This window comes from Formica exsecta, unplaced genomic scaffold (genome assembly GCF_003651465.1).
Source record: "Formica exsecta isolate Colony F162 unplaced genomic scaffold, ASM365146v1 scaffold139, whole genome shotgun sequence".
NCBI lineage: Eukaryota > Metazoa > Arthropoda > Insecta > Hymenoptera > Formicidae > Formica > Formica exsecta.
This window is the reverse complement of record NW_021848721.1, coordinates 720141-739699: the sequence shown is the minus strand read 5'-3', so window position 1 is coordinate 739699 and position 19559 is coordinate 720141. Positions and strand designations below refer to the sequence as shown.

Below are 19559 nucleotides of genomic sequence, written 5' to 3'. Positions count from 1 at the left end.
GTAAATCGCAACGACTGCGTTCACCTTCGACTGTCACCAATAGACTGCCTTTACTAGCGATGGCATAATGTCACATGACTTATCACTTATCGAGGAATGTTACTTATTTAATTCTCGCACTTTATTTTTTTTTTTTTTTTTTTTTTTTTTTAATTTACGACTCATTATTAATTCTTCCATGCAAATAAAATCGCGTTTTACATTTCATTTCGTCCTCGTCGACCATACACATTGTGTATATCTCGGAAAAAGTCCCGAAATATTAACAACGATCGGTAGAGTTCTCGCGAAACGTACGGATTTCGGGAAACAAACGCGACGGGACACTAGGACGAGATGAAGACGAGAGCGAGAGCGGGAGACAAGCGGCTACCCGGCGAATCGTAAATTTAAATTTAGAGAGACGCATGTGCTCGCGCGAGCGCGCGCGCGCGCGCACGTGAGCGTGCCCCTTCCTCTTCGGGGCTTTCCCCTCCCCCGATACCCCTCAGCTCCTACATCCTTCCGCTCTTTCGGCCTCTGCTCTCTCGCCGCGGCCTCCGATCGACGTCACCGTCGAAGTATCGCCTCGCGAAACGCGAGAACTCGAAGAAGCGCCCCGATTTCCTCCGTTCGATTCCCGGTTCGCTTATTGGCGAATTCGATTTGAATTTTAGAACGCGATGGGTTTTGTCGCGAGGCCCGCGAAAAAGTTGTTCCGATTTTCAAGTCGACCTGGCCGACGTCCTTCAGACGATTGTCTCAATAAGGAGACGAGGGATCGATGCGGATATTCACTTTACCTTCTTTCTTCCATCGGAATTCTCTCTTTTGGGCAAAAGACTCCTTGCCTAATTTTTTATTCGACTGCATTGGTATTAAATTTGAAAAACGAGAGAAATATTGAGAATTTTTTTCGATATCATAGAACGGCTCCAAAAATAATAAATAATCGATAGAAGAGTTCAAGGAGCAATTGAAATTCCGCCGTGAAATTTAAAAATTCATTATCCACCATAGAGTTGTACCAAGAATTTGCAGCAGAAAATACAATTAAAATCAATGAGACGTCTAGAAAAATTAACAGTGGTGGAATAATGTCGAGTAAAAGGAAAAAACTCCATTTTATTTCTTTTGTTTGTAATTTATTTTAATTTATTAAAATTATCGCGCATTTTTGGTTTTTAGATTTCAACTTTATGTTATACGGATATCCGTTATTTGCTCTTTGAGTCCTTCTATCGATTGTGAATTCATTTCGATTAAGAATGAAAATTCGAAACAGTGTTTTTAACGAAGGTCTCGCCGTTCGAGGGAGACGACCTTACGCGACTTGGAGTAAATTTGAAAATAGCCGGGTAGAGAAAAGCCGCTGCAAAACGCAACGAGGGAGCGAATGACTCTTGGCAATTTTAGCGAACGTGTGAGAAGTCTGGACGCAGATGAATCTAAGCTAGATTCGTCCGCGTCCATTATAGACAGATCACGTTGAATGCTGCTAGTTGGCACGCTTTTGAGAAAAGAACTTCACGAAGGCTTCTCGCGCGATTCGTGTGCAATCAATTTTATCTATATGTAATCTTTCTTTGTGCTACCGAAGAATAATGGTATCTTCATCAGTATAGACGCATTAAATCTTTTAAATTCCAAGATTTGATCTAAAGCAAATAAATCTCATCGTCAATTGTTCTTAAGCGAATAACGAGAATTATTAGACCCAGAGAGAATATACAGTGCAAAAACACTGCTGTCGAAGTTAATTTCATAATTTTATTTGGTAGCTGAGAAGGGTTAATATATTTGCCGAGAAGATGGATATTTTTATACGTATCGCGACCACAAGTCGAGAAGGTTTCTTTAGACACTTAGGCGGCATTTGGCTTCTTATCTATACGCCGCGAGCGTTCAGCATTCGTACGCCCACGCACGGAAGTTGACTTCCTCATCTAACCGCGGGACGGAACTTAGTCCCTTGATTTTAATTTTACGTAGACCGCCGTATCTTCAATAACCTTGATTTGGAGAAAAATATATGCGCATGTATATATTTGAAAAATTTGGCTTAAATTTAACATATATCGCATGTCTCAAACGGTCCATACAAATTTTTGTGTTAATTTAACATAATATGGGTATGTTAAATAGTGACATTAATACTATTGTTAATATTTTAACACAACATGAATGCAAACTTCATAATAATTTTAGATAAATTTTGTGTAAAATCAATATATTTTTAATGATAAAATTAACTTGGAAAAATCTTATGACGATCAATTTTTGTGTTAATTTAACATAATATGGGTATGTTAAATAGTGACATTAATACTATTGTTAATATTTTAACACAACATGAATGCAAACTTCATAATAATTTAAGATAAATTTTGTGTAAAATCAATATATTTTTAATGATAAAATTATAACTTGGAAAAATCTTATGACGATCTGTAGTCACTCTCACTCCTATTGTAGAATAAAATCAATATTTTTTTCTGTAAATTTTAACAGATAAATCTTGTCACTAATAATGCATGTGTAAAATAAAAAATATGTACATGTTATATTATTTTTACACTTTTTGCTTCCTCATAGAGGAAGCTTTGTTTTCGTGACAAAATTTTTTTTCGTGTTTTCTATGCCAATGTGTTTAGAATGTTCCAAAACGTCGGAAAATCATATTCCTAAAAAATGTCTGTATGTGTGTGTGTGTGTGTGTGTGTGTCGAAAAAAATTTTTATTTCGCTCACAAAGCTTCCTCTATGAGGAAGCAAAAATTGAAAAATCCGCATGCTTAAAGCAGCTTAAGCATTGTAAGATAAAATGATGTGGAAGCAATGTGCAAGTTTCTAATTTGCACAACTCTACTTGTTTCAGTTGTTTTAATAATTTAACATTTGAGTTTAATTAACACAATAACAATTAGTACATGAATGCATTAAATATTTAACACAAAAATTTTAACCGATATATTTTTTAACAAGAAAACATGTAACAATAAATTTTCCAACTGTGTAACAACGAAGCGTTGCTAACGCGATTTCCAACTTGAAGCGAAATTAATTTAACTGCTTTAATTTCTTTCTCTTTATCGAGAATATAATGTTCCATAAGCATGCGATAAATCTCTGGAATTTTATTTGTAGCTCAACGTTAAGATTCTTTGTTTGCGTAAAATTTACCTCACGCTTTAAAGATCGGAGCACACGCGCGTATCGAGTAGGTGTAAGGTATGGGCTCACCAGTTTAATATCGCGACGTGTATGTAACTAGGCCGTGTCGCGCTGTGTTCGGGTGTGGCCGTCACGCATTGTTTCTGAAATTACGATATCCTCGTTATTAATATTTATATATTGCGCGCGAAAAGCTATAGTCATCTGTCGGTGCTGCTGGCTCAGCAACGACTTTCTAAAGCGATCGAGAATACCATCGCGCGAAGGAAACTTGACAATATCCATCTCGTCAGTTTGCCTCGTTGCCTAACGACAGTCATTGTCGCGCGATTCATCGGAATCAATTTGGAAAGTGTCATCGATGTCGATGAAAATTAAAGAGAACATTATGGGATCGAAAAATCTTATGGTACAGAAATTGTAAAAGTCCGTGACCAGGAAGAGGTCGGATAAAAATCGCAATGAGTTCAAGGCCTATAGTAATATCGATATCTAGGCGAGAACAGGCGCGATCACGTGGCAGCCAGTTCAGGGTAGCAGCGACCGCTCGATATCCGTACATCCAACGAAAATCAGACACGGCTGGCGGTTGATCGACATTTCGGGGACGCTCGTTTGTCACCCAGAAAAGCCCGGAGTCCGTTTGTTCCTGCGCGATCGCGCCCGGTTATGTCTCGACAGCCAGCCAGCCGGCTTTTTACCTGCCTCTGTCTTGCCCCCCCCCCCTCTCCCACACTTCCCCCTATCTCCTTCTCTGCCTACGACAGGCTGGCCGGACAACGCACATACACACACACATACATATAGATATATATATACATATACTCTCGCTTCTCTCCTTTTTTAATTATTTCGTCCTTTTTACGGGCATTAAGATAAGCAGCCGCGTTGTTCGCCGAACTATCGGTCAAAGTCACGTGGTGTTGGCCTCGCGCGATACGTTCGAACACGGAAAGGATTGTTCCTCCCACGTTTTTTTTTCAGCTCCCTCGATCCATCTGTCTGCCGTGTCATACCGTCACGCGTCGACGAATTTTCGGGCCCTCTTCTCGTGTATCCCACCTCGCTTCGCGTGTCCTTTTCCTTCTTATTTATTTCTGGGACGTGGATATCTCTGTGATGCGACGGCCGAGTGGAACGGACGGTATCAGTGAGCGAGAAGGGCACGGATTATTTTTTTAACGAGCTCCTCCGCGAACGCGCTTCGTTGAGATTTTACGGTGATCGATCGTGGGTGGACGGAATGATATTTCGACGCGCGGATTTCCTTAAAAGTATTATGGTAATGGGTGCGCGATATAAAAATTCCGGCACCGTTCGATTCCGGCCCCTCGGTAATTATCGGATTTGAATTCTTCATATCACTCGCGATCGACTCATTGACATTTTCGTTGAGTTTCACTCGTTGGAATTCCGCGTCTGTGCCCACGTTGCAATGTTCCTTCCACAATGAAAACGCGCACGTAGATACTCGTACGTAATCGCTACGCCTCGTAGGTAAGTCCCGGATAGTTTCTCTGCAACTTTGATCGACGCGAAACTTTTCGTGAATGTTCGTTATTTTCGCTCGTAATTGCGATATAATTATCGAAGACCAAGTTACAGCCATAACAAGATCTCTCTCTATGCCAAGGATTAAAAGAGAAATAGATTTCTTTTACGTGCGAAAATAATTACTCGAAGAAAATTAATCTAAATGATTAATATGCGTTGTGAAAATATGCGAGATTTCAGAGTCGTTATCCAGGGCCAATTTTCCGGTTACCGATATTTTATTATTGTCGATTCTAGATGATATTTCGCATCTAGAGCGAAGTATCGATATTATCCTCGTGTTACGGCTCATTGACATTTTAATCGAGTTTGACGGAATGGAATTACGATCCTGGTCGTCGTCGCGTCACATGATCGGCGACGTGACTTTTCCCCCGCTATAAAAATGCGCGTCCGGTCGGTAGATTGCAGCTGCGATTCGTTAATAAACATCGTGGCCGAAAAAGGTCAACCCTGGTGTGTCCCCGCACAATGGCCAGGCACGAAAAAGGTGCGAAATCCAGAATGCCGCAACGGATGGACGCGCGCGCACGCGATTGCGAAGGTGCGACACGTTCGACGCACGTCTCTCAAATAAATTATCAACACCCTGGCATTCGCGGAGGAATTGTACGTCGACGTGTATATAACCGATGCCGGGAAGAGACACCGGACGGACAAACGGATATACTGGATATGGTGCGGGGACACGCCATAAGCATGCGACGTCTTCGTTCACCCACTTCGTCCGCCCATATCCGTAGAAAACTTCGAGATTCCCTTAAAGGGAAATCCGCCGGTACGTGTCTCTATTCGCCCGACATTCTCGTCTTCATTAAGCGCGCGCCAACTAATTGACACATCTCGAAGTGTACGCTGTTAGAAAAAAAAATTTCCAACAATTCAAACGCGTTTTTTCCTGAATTTTCAGATTTGGGTGTCTGAAAGAAATTTCAGACAATCTGTCTTAATCATCAGAGTCCTTTTTCTAAAAGTTTAGAAGAGCGTGTCTGAAAATTCAGCCAGTATGTCTGCAAAAAAGTTACAGACACTTCGTCTAAAGTTTGAGTCAGTCTTTTTTTACAGTGTGCAGCTTTTTTGCAGACACAATTCAATTTTCAGATACACTCTATTGAACTTTCAAAAAAACGACTCTGATGATTAGGACAGATGGGCTGAAATTTCTTTCAGATCTAAAGATTCACACAAAAATGTGTCTGAATTCTTAAGCAAATACAAGTATGTGTGTTAGATATATAATATATAAAATAATATATAAAATAATATAGAGTGTGATAAATTTAATTTAATAATTTAAAAAGTTTAAAAATATTTTTTATCTAATTGATCAACTTTTTATCTCTATTATTTTTAGATAATAATAATATTATAGAAATATGTATATGATGCCTAGGGTAGAGTTATCGTGCAAAAAGAGTATCGTGAAAGAAGCTAGAATGCTATGTCTGCCAATTTTTCTCGAACGTTTATAACACATGTGTCGTATCGCGTTGCGTATGAGGTGTTTGCGAAGAGGCCTCGATCGATTTCAATCGGCTTTTCTCGCCGAGTGGAATATGGTATGCGCGAGGTCGATCGTTCCGACGTTATAAGCATGCGTTCTCCAATCGTCTCATATTGCTCTCGCCCTTCTCCTTCGCCCTTTTCCTCAGTTCTCCCGTCCCGAAAAAAAAAAAAAAAAAAAAAAACAAACGTACGCGAGACGAAGAAAGGCTTGCTCGTCGGAGTCGTAAAATTGAGCACGAACAATAAATCGATTCATCTCGTCGAAGTGGAATCGACGCGCCTCTCAAATTTTCCGATTATTCGAATAGTTTCCCAACTTATTATCTTCTGCCTCGGGATATTTGTAACAATAATTTTTCTCATTGATCGTATTATTCCGCGAAAGGATTAAAATACCGCGCAAATCGGATAATTCCATTATGCGGACTTTGTTCTTGCAATCCAGACCACTTGTCTGCGTTGCAAAAAGTGCAGTCTCGATCGGCGAACGAGGAGAATAAAGGAGATGAAGAGATAGAAAGAGAGAGAGAGAGAGAGAGAGAGGTGGAGAAACGGCGGAGGACGAGGACGCGCGAGTCCAGCATCATCTTCGGACAGCGGGCAGCGCCATTATCCCCCGTCCATTTGAATTTTCAAGTTTCGTAATAACGACTAATATGAGACAAATGAAGCGAGCGAAGGAAAGGGGGGAAGAGATGGAAGAAGTAGCGGGGGAGGGAAAGAAGAGCGCGACGGAGAAGAGAGCTCCGAGCGGTGATTAATGGAGTCTCCGCGGCGAGCGAGAGCTCGGGCCCGGATAAGATCTCCGATGGAATTCCCGCGGCTTTTATATTGGATTTCTTTTAAATTCGTTACTTTATCCGGCGCTATGTTAATAGCGGCCCGATATGAGAGCTCGCGGTTAAGAAGAGTTCATTTATCATTCCGCGGTGAGCTTCGCATCCGCGGCCAAGAGAGTCTCTCTCCCGCGCGGCAGCGACCTCGGAACTCCAACACTGTTCCGTGCATTAGGAACGATTCATACGTAAAGCTCTCTCACTCTCTCTCTCTTTCTGTCCGTCCTGCTCCCCAGTCATCCAGCCGATTGTTGTTTCGGAAATAAATTTATTACCTCGCTCGAACGCGCCTCGATTAAGCGGCGCGAATTCACGACGCGCACCCACGGGAAATACAATGAAGTCTCTCCCCCTATTATTAAATCTCCTCCAAGAATTTTGCAACATTTTGTAATAAATTTTTAATCGTGTAAATTCATCTTGTTTTATATATTCGTTCGCTACTGCCAGGACGACGCGTCGCGAAAAATCATTTCGCGTGCACGCGGACTCTATACGTTGAATTACTATTTTATACGCCATCTTATAATAGCGGGCACGATACCCGCGATCGAGCAGAGTTCATTTATCATTTCACGTTGCTCGTATAGGCAAGCCCGATGCCTCGAACTCCGCGACGCACATAGTGCGTTAGACTCATTCGATTCATTCATTCCGATCGTACGAGTCCTTCGATCTTCGGCGAACGGTTCGCCATTGTTCTTCCGACGCGCCTCCGACTTCGCAAACGACGGATCAGCATTATTCACTGTACAGAGTGTAGCCATTTCTGATCTGAAAATTATTACACGAGTTTGAATTTAACGATAATAATTATTGATTATATTTCAAAGAATGAATGGCAAATTACAGTGTAATTTTTAACTTCACTTCTCCAACCTTCTTGCTCCCTGTCTTATTAATTATTACATTGGTTTAAATTGACAGTACGAAATTTTTTTTATCGTGCATATTTCGGTTACAATATCGCGTCTTGATTATTATAAATAATTAATTAATTAATTAATTAATTAAATTATTTTTGTACTTTTCTGGCTTTTATTCTATAATTTGCTCCGACAGTTTATGTTGTTTGAGAATTATGTCGAAATCTCTTAAATTTTACGATTTCCGGTCACGCTCGATCGATGTGTTCGTTCATTCCCCGAGAACGAGGAAGACGTTCCTCGAGTAAGCGGGACGATCGAATGCCGGACGGAAGTACTTTCGCCTTGGGACGAGACTCGGCGCCTCCTCGGACGGGAGACATTTCGCCTTTTCGCATTAGGATTCACTTGCCGGTGTGATTAATTGGGCCTCATTAACATCACGTAGCTCGCTCGCTACCGCGTACGCTGTCGCGATTTGGAAATAGATACGTTGCTCGTGTAAATACATCGAGGCCGCCTCGTTGTAACTCAATTCCAAGTATAATGTTTGTCGTTTTCTCTCTCTCTCTCTCTTTCTCTTTGTCATTTCCTTTTTTTTTTTTTTTTTTTTGCTATCACTTCCATTTGCGAGTAACATGCCGATTTGGATTTATAGTAAAAGTTTGTCGATTGAGATGATTGTAATATTAGTCATGAAAATAATTTCTTTACCGATTTTTATATATGTTATTTTTAACGATTTGATGAAAAAGTATCCTTACGGATACGTCCAACGAATGGGGGCGAAGGAGACACTCGCGACAGTCACGAGAGCCCGGTACTTTTGTCGCCGACGATACCTCTTAATCCAGATCGAAAATATGTAAATAAATTCACTCGTGGCTCCAGTAGAGCCGGATGCCCACACTCTGTATTCCCCGTCGAAAAAGTATTTTAATAGAAACGATTCATCATTCCCGGAGGCCCATGGACGAGCTTCTTTTTCTTCGCTTGCGAAGAGGCAGCCCGGGCTTATGCCGGGCTGCTCTTGGGATCCAAAACCCCGGAGTCGATCGCGTCCTCCTCGTCGTCGTCCCTTTGTCGACCCGGCTTCCTCCGAGATTCAATTTTACCGGATTTCGCGGAATTTCGGTCTGAGAACGGTCGGTTTTGGTTTATCTCCTCTCTGTCCGCCCGCGCTGTTCTTCGCTTCCTTTTTTGACGAGCCCGTGGAATTATTCGCCAGCTTTCGCGGAATTCGAAGCCGGCGCAACGCGGACTTTCTACTCTCGACGATATAGCTTTTCGTTTATGTTTATGGAATTTATGGAGCGTCGCAAATTTCGATTAGTCTAGGTAGTAAATCGCGCGGCTACACACGAGAAGTCACGCGGATAATTCGGATGAGAATACCGGGCAGCATCTTCCAGATGGCACCGCGTGATAAAAAATGTGTCCCTAAAAAATGTACAGTCTTCATTTTTTTAATGAATTATTTTTTAATTTTTTATTCGCGAAAAAATTATTCGATCCTCGTAACACAGAGATTTATTTTTAGGAACCAACTCTTTATATATTAAATTCTTTCCATCTCGGGGATGAAAGATTTTCGATGCAATAAAGAAATCTTCAACGAATTTACGCGGTCCGGTATATATTCGAATTTTACGGAATTTTGGACCCCTACGTTCGCTCCTTCAGCCTTTCTTTTTTCCTTCGATCGTATAAATCTCAACGATTAAAATATACGCGAATCCGGAGGGATTCGCTATCAGGTCGGACCGTATAGGAACTCGTCCTCTACATTCTCTCTTCTATCTTGCTTCTTCTTTATCTTTTTTTTTTTTTGTAACTCGACGCACTCTCTGTGCACATACGAGACTCGCGACCTCGGTTTGGTTCGACGTCTTATTATGTCAGACTTAAGAAGATTTCGAGGAAATTCCATACCTCGCTCTCATTCCGTCATCACTTTCTTCTGTCCCTCCTATTTCCCTTCTTCCTCTCGGGAATCGTGAGTACTTTGAGATCACTGTCTGCATTAAATCGTCAAGAACGTTCAATGGCCGATCGTATCGCAAACGGGAGCTAATATTCGAAGCCGAGAAATTTTAAAATCGCGTGTTAGAAATTCTTAGCTTACACTCATTCACGATCTTAGCTATCGCGTGGATTATAAAATTAAGAAGTAAAAATTACGAAAAAGAATATTATATCTCATTAATTATTTATGATCTCTATCGGTCGTGCTCGAAAACTTGCTCCGAAAACATATTATTATCCTGTGCCATCAAATATTACCTAAACGCGACTATCCTTTCTTTGGGAAAATGTGCGAGTTTTGCTCGATCATGAGTGATAAACGGCGAAAGAGGAGAAGAGCGCGGAAGAAAATATGATAACTCTGATTGTGTCTCGCGCGCGAAATACCAGTTTGATATTTCTAACCGGTTTGGGAGCGCGAATTTGCATCGTGTCTGCGTATACGCTACTAGATAGGAAGGAAATATGAAAGGAGAAAGAGAGCTGAGAGAGAAAGAGAGAGACAAGAGAGACATCGAACGAGTTTAACGGGATCGCGCGTAATCCAGAAAACTCGGGCCGGATTATCTCGCCCCGTCATCGACGGGCTTTGGCCGTCGCGGAGAAACCAGATTTTTCCATTATTCATTAGGAGCCGAGTACCGGCCGTCACGTCGCGATTGATTTCTTACTGATTTCTTGCGGCTCGCTATTAGAAGTCAATCGAAACTCGTAACCGATCTTACACGCGCGTCGCGCCGATAAAATGCTCCTTGACAGATAGGTACTTGCCAGGCACAACTGGAAACGAGATGGACACAATGTATCGTCCCGTAGAGGGGATTTCCCCGTTTCTTTAATCAATGTGTTTGTAATTGTCACATCAATCTGTCCGGTCCAAAAGAGTACCATCTAATCGGATATATAATGATAAAATTACATTTTGATAATAATAATAATAATTTAAATATCTGCAACGCGTGTGTGTTATATTACTGAGTGCCGGGGGCAAATGAAGGCGATCGGATGCGAATCTGAACTTCCGTTAAAACACAGCGAAATTCAGGGGTTACCGCGCATCGCGAGACGATCTGAAATATGGCCGGTCCGACACCCGAGAACCTCGAAGAAACGATCGTGTTGCGACTTAACGAAGAAAGCGAGCATTCAACCTCCGTTCAGAAGCGTTTCTTCAGCCGAGGAGACGTTTGCGTTCGGTTCCATAAAAAGCGGCCCGTGGAAACGCCGATCGTTTCGCTTCCTAAGTGTAACGTTTGCGAGATGGCTCTAATTGGTGTTCGAGGCTGATGAGCGTGTACGCGTATACGCGCAGAATTTCCAACACGTTCTCCGTCCTTTCCTCTCTTTCTTGCGAAGATGTTTGCTCGCCCAGACGTTTCCTGTGCAACTCGTAAAAGCAATTCGGAAAGTATTTCGTGATATTACGGAGTAGAAATCTATATACAGGGCCAGCTAGAATTTCTTTTAAATTTAAAGATTTTTTTATAAAATTTTTTTTATGCATGTATTTTTTATTTATTTATATAATTATGTAAAAATTTGAAGAATTTTTTATACAATTTTTTATTGAATGATCATCACTTTTATAATACGTTTTACTCTCTTGTGCTCTTTGTGATAAATATTCTGTTTTCTTGCGTTACTAATTTTAAGTATTAATTACGTTGATTGCTAGCCTTTCATGCTTGCCGGAAGATAAATCACACGTATGCGCTGTTTCTTTTTCAAGATCGTTTCAATATTAAAATCCGCGAATGAAAGCGCGACGCGCGCATCCCTGTAACGCGGCTGCCCCCTCGTCGTTACCAGCAATATGGCCCCCTTTTTAGTGGAAGCCACCCCGAATCGAACGAGGCCAGACCAGTCCAGGCCGCTATAAATCTCGGAAGTTTTAATGCCTTGCAGCCTGCACGGCAGACCTCCCTTCTCCTCCTCTCCCCCTCGTCTCTCATTTGCCTTCCGCTGCGTACCTCTTCCCCCCCCCTCCCCCCATTCCCTTCTTTTGCACGTCGAACCCCACCTCTCCGTCACCCCTTACGCCCGTATTTGCATACGCGCATAATAGCGAGCGTGGCGCGGCCTACCCTTTACTATTAATTTTATAAAATTGCTCGGGCCATTGCCGGTCGCGTTTCTCCTGCCTTATTTAAATAACGGATTTTGGAAATCTCGTTTTCGTGGCGATCCAAAAGGAAAGAGGGGAGAACATGACGTATTCGAGCACGTGTGTACATCGAGAGGCTCTGAATCATCTGTAAACAACCGATTTGAATAAATTTATATATAAATTTATATAATTAATATAAATTATATATGCATGTATGTGTGTGTGCGCATGAATATTTAAATTTTAATTAAATGATTGATATACACATATTAGGTAGATTAGGGCTAAACATCGGGTACGCTGATGCAAAAGATTATTCTTTTGGCTCAAGGTACTTTACATTCTTTCCTTTAGCAAGGTCAATTATCTAAGAGCAGCAATTTTCTTAATTTGGGAAACAGTGAGAGATTTAGAAGCTTGAAAGTTTGTGACGAGAACATTCACGTGATCTAACCATGGGTTCTATTAGCTTTTACGTCCTGCGTACGAATCAACATCTATCGATTAATTACTCGGCACTCACTCGTTAATTAGTCTTAAAACCTCCCGGAGGTAGAGCCCCGAGGATATAAGCTTGTGACGATTAAGCTGAGATGACTCTGACGTTGTTCCCACATCCAGCGAGAGATGAAGATTCACCATTAAGACTCACTGGTCGTCCGCGGCCTGAACAAATAGCCACATCACTGGGAGAGGCCTATTAGTGAATTTAATTCCATCGAGATTCCATGTGCCCTTTATTGAGACTTGAATTGAAATTCGCGAATCACTCTCTTGCGTCATTCTAATAAAATACATAAAAGAATTGAAAAGTTGGATACAACTATATATGTATATGCATAAACATTTTTGGAAGGATTGTGAAGAGAGTGTTCAGAGGTATTAAATTTTGAAAAAAATTTATCTATATAAAAATATAAAATCTATATAAAATCTGTATAAAATCTGTATAAAATCTCTATAATATAAAAAAATTTATCTAATTTAGCTCTAAAAATATCATGCTTGACAAATTTACGTTTTCATTGCAATTTTTGTTTTCTTCGCGTTCGTCGATTTTGTCAAACCGGCGTAAAATTGCGCTTTCGAGCTCACTCGCGTCTATTAAGACGTTTTAGCGAGATTCTCCTTAAAAGACCGAAAAGAGTACCCGCCGTCGCCGCGCCGGTTCTTACTTAGAGCCGATGGTAGCGGCTTAACTACCGTAACCGTATCCAGGTTTAAATAGTCGGAGTTACGCTAAGTAGCCCTAACCAGATTAGTGAGTTGTTGCGTGCTCTATTTTTAACGGCGCATACACATAGAGTGGCGGCCCGAGGCGTGTTTTACGGGCCGGGAGCCGGGAGCGGAACGAGGTGCCGATGAACGGGAAAACGAAGACAGCCGAGAGACAACGTCGCGCTTTATCTTAATCCTCGTAAATGGAGCGTACCCCCTCGCGATCCCCCCCTCGCCCGGCTCTCCTCCGGCAGTCGCAATATTTCGCCACTCGATATCGCCGTCGCCGTTCTCTTCTGGGAAGGAATTCTGGGAGGCGCGACACTCACAGAGCAAGAGAGAGAGAGAGAGAGAGAGATAGATAGAGAGAGAGAATGATGAGAAGAGAAACGGTCGCGAAACTATTACGCATTTGATCTTCTCGGAGGTGATCTTTGTGAGGTGGTCTTTCTGCGGTGGCGATCTTCGCGCTTAAGCCAAACATCATGTTGGCGAAACGCGAGACTCTCGGGGCCGATTCTCGTCGTCGATTCTTTCGACGCGGCGCGAAGTCCAAATATTAGAAGCAAACATCCTTCTGCGTCCGGCACGGACGAGGGCCGAATTTATTTACATGATGCTCGACCATTAAACGCCATCCACTTGTCTCGGCGGCCGTGGTGGACGTGAGCGAGCGAGGCTCAAAAGCCGAGAGCTAGAACGAAGGGCGCGACGGCGGGGGGGAGGGGGGTCGGGAATTTTATTTCCGCTCGCATTAATTTCAACGCAACACGCAGAAGACGCGGCCGCCACAAGGCGCGGCTTGAAATTACGAATATTATGACTTCAACCAGTTCTCAGAATTCTATGTTTTTCATTCTTTAATCTCGGTCCTCTCATGTTTCACCATATCTTACGAACACACTCGCCTTCTCTCTAACCTTCTCCTTATACTTCCTTCCACGGCTTCTCAATCCGAGAGCAAGGTAGAATGAAGAAACAGTTCTACGGTAATCCTAATACAACGGAAAAGTATTAAAAAGGAGATACAAAGCTGCATGTGAGAGCTGCATTTTATCTCAGTCACTCTCTCAAGATACTCCGCGACTTCTGTCGACTTTGGCTGAGCAACAATTTAATTTCAAGTCTTAAAATAATAGCAGACTTATTTATACGTTGACAAACTGAATTTTAAAAGTTTAGATATAAACCAAATAATTTTTTTTTTGTATAGAAGATGCTTCGAAAGCAATATTCAATACCAATAAAAAGGAGTTTTTTGGTATTTGCAGAATTGAGTTTGTTTTTTTTTTTTTTTTTTTTTTTTTTGATAATGTAAAATATATTTTGACTTGGATATTTAATTATCTAATATTTTCTTATTTATTTTATTAATTTTATTTTATTATCTAATTTATTCTTGAATTATGCTCTATATAATTACACATCGACAGAGACATTTCGAGTGTTCGGTGACAACGCGACTCCAAAGTATAAAGTTACCGTTCGAGAAACACTCGTTGCATACGTTTTAAAGACGAGACGATTCGATATGTAAGTCGCGCCGGTTATTATTCGGCGACGAGTCGGGGTTTCCGGTCTCTATCGTCCCAGCACGATAGGCGATTAATATACATTTGAAGCCGTCGGTGGCGAATTTGAATAATCTCCTGGTATTCCGCAGCAGGCACTCGAAAAGCCGCGGGGCTCCTCCAGCTCGTCGGGGTCTGGCAACGTTACGTTCGAGTGTTTGACGAACGAACGGCGTTACGAAGTCGCCGACTTTTTTGTTTCCTCTTTCTGGCATCGGCATCAGCGTCGAGCTATGTCGAGTGGTAGCCCGCTCTCACGGACCAGCCGCTGTCTCGTACAGTTTCAACCCGTCCCCAACCCGTCCCGACCTCGTCTCATCCCATTCGATGCGTCTCCTTCATGTAGGTTAATATACGTAACTGTGTGAAAAAGAGAGAGAGAGATAGATCGATCTTTTGAAGCTCGCGTTCTCAAAACATCTATGTAAAATAAATATCCGGAAGTGTTAAATCGAAATTGCACTAGAGAAACCGCGCAACTAATATATTTTATTCAAATTTTTCAGCTTTATCTTTATTTTTATAATTCTATTTTTGATTATCTATTTGTAAAATACATGCATAACACCAGAGGTGGCACATCTCGAGAGAAAAATACGAATTATGTCTAAACCGCATCCGTATTATGGGACCGCAGAAATTACACGTGTCTTAATTACCTGCCGAGAGATACCGTCATTTTACAGTTTCTTTTTCCGCGAGTCGATCATTGGTTTTAGATTCACGAGCACCGATGCGTGACGTGTTCTTATTAGTAAGCGATTTGTAAGCATTTTTGCAGTTATATGAAACGAGACTTGTCAATGTACATTATATCGATCGCCGAAGAGAACTCGGTAATTTGAAGCAATTGAAGCAATTTGTCGAGCGTTGTTTCTACAAATTGACGATTTAATAAATATGTCTTTTGCCACCGTTCTCGCAAGTCTCCCTATTTCAGTTTGCTTACTAGAAGAGACAACGGAATAATCTTTTAATTTCCGGGAATATATCACAGCTTTCACTCTCATACCTTTAATAACTTTAGACCTAAAATCTTAAGTATATATATATTTATTTAGGTCAAGATTCCCGGGAATTTTTAAAAATTTGTCGAGATCGTAGACGTTTCTTTCATTGTACGTGAAGGTGACAGACAATGCAAACGCTACAACAAAATCAGAAGAACAACAGATCTTTTTTAAGGGTTGCAATTTTCATTTTATCTCATTTATAACGAATTTGTCTCGGTCATTGGACCAAGAAGGGGTGGCAGCCCGCAAAACTCGATTCTCAGACGCGGAGAGATCGTTGGATCCCCGGACGAGGACATGCGTGCGAACGGGAGATAAAGATAAAGATTTTCGTTCCACGGTCGATCTCTCGCGAGAGCACATGCGATTCGACGATGCGCGTGTGCAACGTGTGCACGTACACGAGAGGGTGATAATGTATTCAAGGTCCGCCCCGTGATCCACGTGGTGGGGGTGAAACGGGGCGGCCCGCGCGCTATAGGTACTCTGTAACAGATGTTAATTATCCCTTCTGTATAGAGCCGGCGAAAAAAGGAGTTCGCGCGCGCTCCTTCCTCGCGGCCGCTCGCTCGGACATATCGCGTCCCGATCGTGCGTACCCCCGTGTATCCCCCTATCCCCCCGCTCGTCGTCGCCGGGGATATATTCTCGCGGCTACGCCTAGCGCGCCCGCGCCAATCGGAGGGCGCGCTCGACTTCGACCGACCCTACTGGCGATTATTCGCACAGATCTTTGCGCTTAAATCTGTAGATCTGAGGCAGAAATAACAATGAACGAGAGTACGCTCAGATAGAATTTTATTGGTCGCTGTTCATCCTTCCCTCTCTCCCCGCAAGAATCTTTATCAGAGTAAATCTCCAGAGATAATTAGTGCAGGGTAAAAAGGGAAAAAATAGAGTAAAGCAAAAAATAATTACACGTTCTTTTTCCCAAACTGTGCAAAGATTCTGTAAAGTAAAGAAAATTATACGTGTTTGCATTACGAAGAAAATTGTTAAGGGCTCTACTCTAGCAGTATGAAAAATTGATAATTTTTAGAAATTTTTTCCAAGAATATTAGTAATTGATTATTTACACAGATGTTTTTGCTTAAATCTGTAGATCTGAAGGAGAAATAGCGATGAATGAGAGTACGTTCAAATGGAATTTTATTGCGCGCTGTTCATCTTCTCCTACCCTCCGCAAGAATCTTTCTCGCCCTCCGCGTTGTACCAGAGTAAATTCAGAGATAATGATTTGCAGGGTAAAGCGAGAATATATAGAGTAAAGCAAAAAATAATTACTCTTACTTTTTCTCGAATTTTGCAAAAATTCTGTAGTTTTTTTTTTTTTTTTTTTTAAAGTATATTAGAAATTGATCTTTCTTGGCGTTTTACATATTGATGTTTTTATTGATGTTTAAGCAGTATCTATTTTTAAATTTTGGATTATTCTTTTCTTTTTTTTTTGGTCAATACGAGCCTCTGCGCATGTTTGATAATGCAGAGTTTGACATGTTGCTCCACATGTAATTATCTGAAATGAATAAACTCGATCTAGTTTTATTCTGTAGAATATTTGTGGGATACTAAATCTAATTTTATTAAAGAAAATTAAAAAATAACAAAGCAGTGTCATTATAAAATTAGATATTATAGATTTTTACACAATTTTGTTGAAATTTATTCATTTCTTGAAGATCAGAAAAATATTAATTATTAATTTTTAAAATTCTATTTAAGTTTTTAGTATCCCCCAAAAAATCTTCCCCAAAAAAATCAAGTTATTAGATCCATTAGTTTTCAAGATATCCGTCACAGCAACTTTGAAAACAATGTTTTAAGAAGAACGCGTTTAAAGTTTTGCAGGCCCATGTCAAGATCCACACGCTATCATATTAAAAGTATTATAACTTCGTTAATTTTGCAAATTTTTCAATAAATTTTGAAAGACTTCAGACATCATACTTTCAGAAAATGTAAAACAAATCGATTTTTTGATTCTCTAAAATATACTAGACTCTTAAGATTCAAGGCTGAAAACTCAGTTTTGCCAAGGAATATATATATATATGTCGAGACAACTTCTTTATTGACAGTGTCGACCGACACGGAAACCGCGAGGGTAGCGGGTTGATCTTTCGAGGACCGGTTGGTCTGAATGGCGTGGTCTGTCAGTGCGCAACGCAATTTGCGCTTGATCGAGGAGGCAGTAGAAAGCCCTCGTACATCAACCGCGATCGATGCGACAGGTTGGAATTATCGGCGCGTGTCGCCGATTCGAGGATCCCGGGAGATGACTCCTTGATTTTACTGTTAATTATTTACGATTCGGCTCTCATTAACCCGTCGTGATCGGTAATTATCATCAGATAATTATCTCGGTACTATATGACGTGCCTCGTCACGTGACCGGCGGAATATTATTACGCGCACTTTGATGATTTCGGTTCAAGCGAGAAATCTCCTCATCGAGGAGGAGAGAAGAGAAACGTCATTCCTCTCGCGTAAAGTGACAACAATGAAGCGCGACATTAATAAGAGACGATCCCCGCATCGGCTGCTCGTCGCGACGCATTCCTGAAGGATACGATCCGGGGTCAAATCCCCCGCGCACGCCGAGAAAGGCAAACGGTCATATACGTAGCCGACGTAGTAGGCGATCGTTGCGAGGAAACGGCAATGATGATGACGATGACGACGAACGAGCGGGCGGACGCGGCAGAAGCCGGTAAGAAGTCATTTTCCAACGGATTGAAATTCCATTCCGCCGTTTCTCATTGCGGGAGAACCGAACCCGAGAGAGAGAGAGAGAAGGAGAGAGAGCCATGAAATGACAGTTAGTGCGCGGGTATAACCCCGTCGAGATAAACCCTTTCGATTGGCCGGACGTTAATGCTTATCACGCCGCGCGTCCTTTTATTGTTCCTTTCTCATTTCGGATTTTTTCTCCCCCTTCCCCTCTCTTTGTCGGCGACCCCCTTGTTCACTCCTTTCTTTTCTCCTTTCGTATCTTCTCTTGTGTCGCGCGCGCCCGCTCTCTTTCTCCTTCTTGCTGCCGTTGCTGCTGCCGCCGCGACGGCGTGTAATGGGCTTAAAGGTCTGCATTCCAATAACCGAGAAACGAATTGTCGTGCGCTCGCGCGTTATCGCGCCAGGCTGGTCGGACTAGCCAGCACCAGGGCGCTCGTATATCACCGTAGCTTTTGTTACGGCGACGTGCCTTTGTTTTCGCCTCGTTTTCGCGATTCTCTTACACATCGGCTGGCCTCCCTCCTCCTCGCGAGCCTTAGCACAGACCTTAGCAAACATCGTCGGCGGGCGTGTATGTTGTCGGGGGAACAACGACAAGTCGCGGACTTTATTCGAATAGAATAGGCCGATCATATTGCGAATCGGATATCCCGAGTGAACGAATCGAGATTGACTCTTACGGCGATTGTGACTCCTTTTTCCATTTCGCGCTGCGATATTACTGATTGAATTCCCGGTGACCCGTGCATCGGAAGAAAGACACAGTGTGCCACTCCTTGGAAGTATGTAATTCTCTCGCGTGTCAGCGGAACACGTGGGAAGCGAATTGGCAGATCGATTGGTCGTTCAATTCGACTCGAGTTTGAACCCTGACTAACACGCGCGTTTTGTTTCAGGATGCGGTGAACAGCCGGCTGGTTCGCGAGGTTCGAGATGTCCGCCGTAACCAGCCCGTATGGCCCCGGTAAGACACTCTTT

At 42.0% G+C, this 19559-nt stretch overlaps 1 protein-coding gene across 2 annotated transcripts in view; it reads left to right on the top strand.

The window, feature by feature from the left end:
• LOC115246139 overlaps nt 1-19559 on the top strand; it is an 89307-nt gene that overhangs the window by 14602 nt on the left and 55146 nt on the right. For both annotated transcript variants that reach the window (XM_029824775.1, XM_029824774.1), the window contains exon 2: nt 19478-19545. In XM_029824775.1, the coding sequence (XP_029680635.1) occupies nt 19515-19545 (31 nt within the window). In that variant the 5' untranslated portion in view covers nt 19478-19514. The remainder of the gene's footprint in view (nt 1-19477; nt 19546-19559) is intronic.